The sequence below is a fragment of the Calidris pugnax genome, unplaced genomic scaffold (genome assembly GCF_001431845.1).
Source record: "Calidris pugnax isolate Ruff unplaced genomic scaffold, ASM143184v1 scaffold55, whole genome shotgun sequence".
NCBI classification, from domain to species: Eukaryota; Metazoa; Chordata; class Aves; order Charadriiformes; family Scolopacidae; genus Calidris; species Calidris pugnax.
In genome coordinates this window covers 506,674-507,290 of record NW_015090832.1, presented here as the reverse complement: position 1 = coordinate 507,290, position 617 = coordinate 506,674, and the positions used below count along the sequence as shown (strand labels likewise).

Here is a 617-nt window from a genome sequence, read left to right as displayed (position 1 = left end):
ACAACCCCCTCATCCTCCTGCCCTGAGCAGCTCCAACCTTGCTCTACACGGAGGGGGTGCACCGGGACACACGGACACCTCCACCCTTCCCACCAGCCCCTGGCCAGTACCCTGGCAGTGGTTACCCAGGGACCCCAACCCAGCACGGGATGCAGGGCCGAGCCCCGGGAGATGGTACCCCTGATCCGTACCGGGGGTGGGTACCCACCAAGGGGTCCCCGCGGCAGCCCATCCCCCGGGGATGCTGCCCGCCGAGCCCAGACGTGTGACCGGTACCCGCCGTCCGTGCCCGGTAGGGGATGCCCGACGGGAGGCGGTACCCGAAAAGCCCCGCCGGAGCGCCGTCGTCCCCCCCGTCCATCCCCCCCTTTCCTTCCATCCATCATCACCCAGAGAACTTAGCACCGGGGGTTGGAGGGAAGGAAAAGAGGGGAGAGGCACCGTTTTGGAGCTGGCATCAATGTAGAGGCTGTCCCGGCCGCCGTAGGGCAGGGGGGCGGCGGGGGGGTAGAAGGCACCCTTGGCGTCGGCGAGGACCAGCAGCGTCCCTAGGATGAGGCAGGCGAGGAGAGCTCCGCGGCGGCGCAACATCCGCGCCCGCCGCATCGTCCCGGTCC

The 617-nt window shown here is 69.5% G+C and overlaps 1 protein-coding gene across 1 annotated transcript in view; it reads right to left on the bottom strand.

Annotated features, from left to right (window-relative positions):
* Positions 1-606, bottom strand: part of EMILIN3 (elastin microfibril interfacer 3) — an 8,960-nt gene extending 8,354 nt beyond the window's left edge. Inside the window, exon 1 of the mRNA XM_014941232.1 lies at positions 442-606. Coding sequence (XP_014796718.1) covers positions 442-606 — 165 coding nt within the window. The remainder of the gene's footprint in view (positions 1-441) is intronic.
* Positions 607-617: the final 11 nt, after the last annotated feature.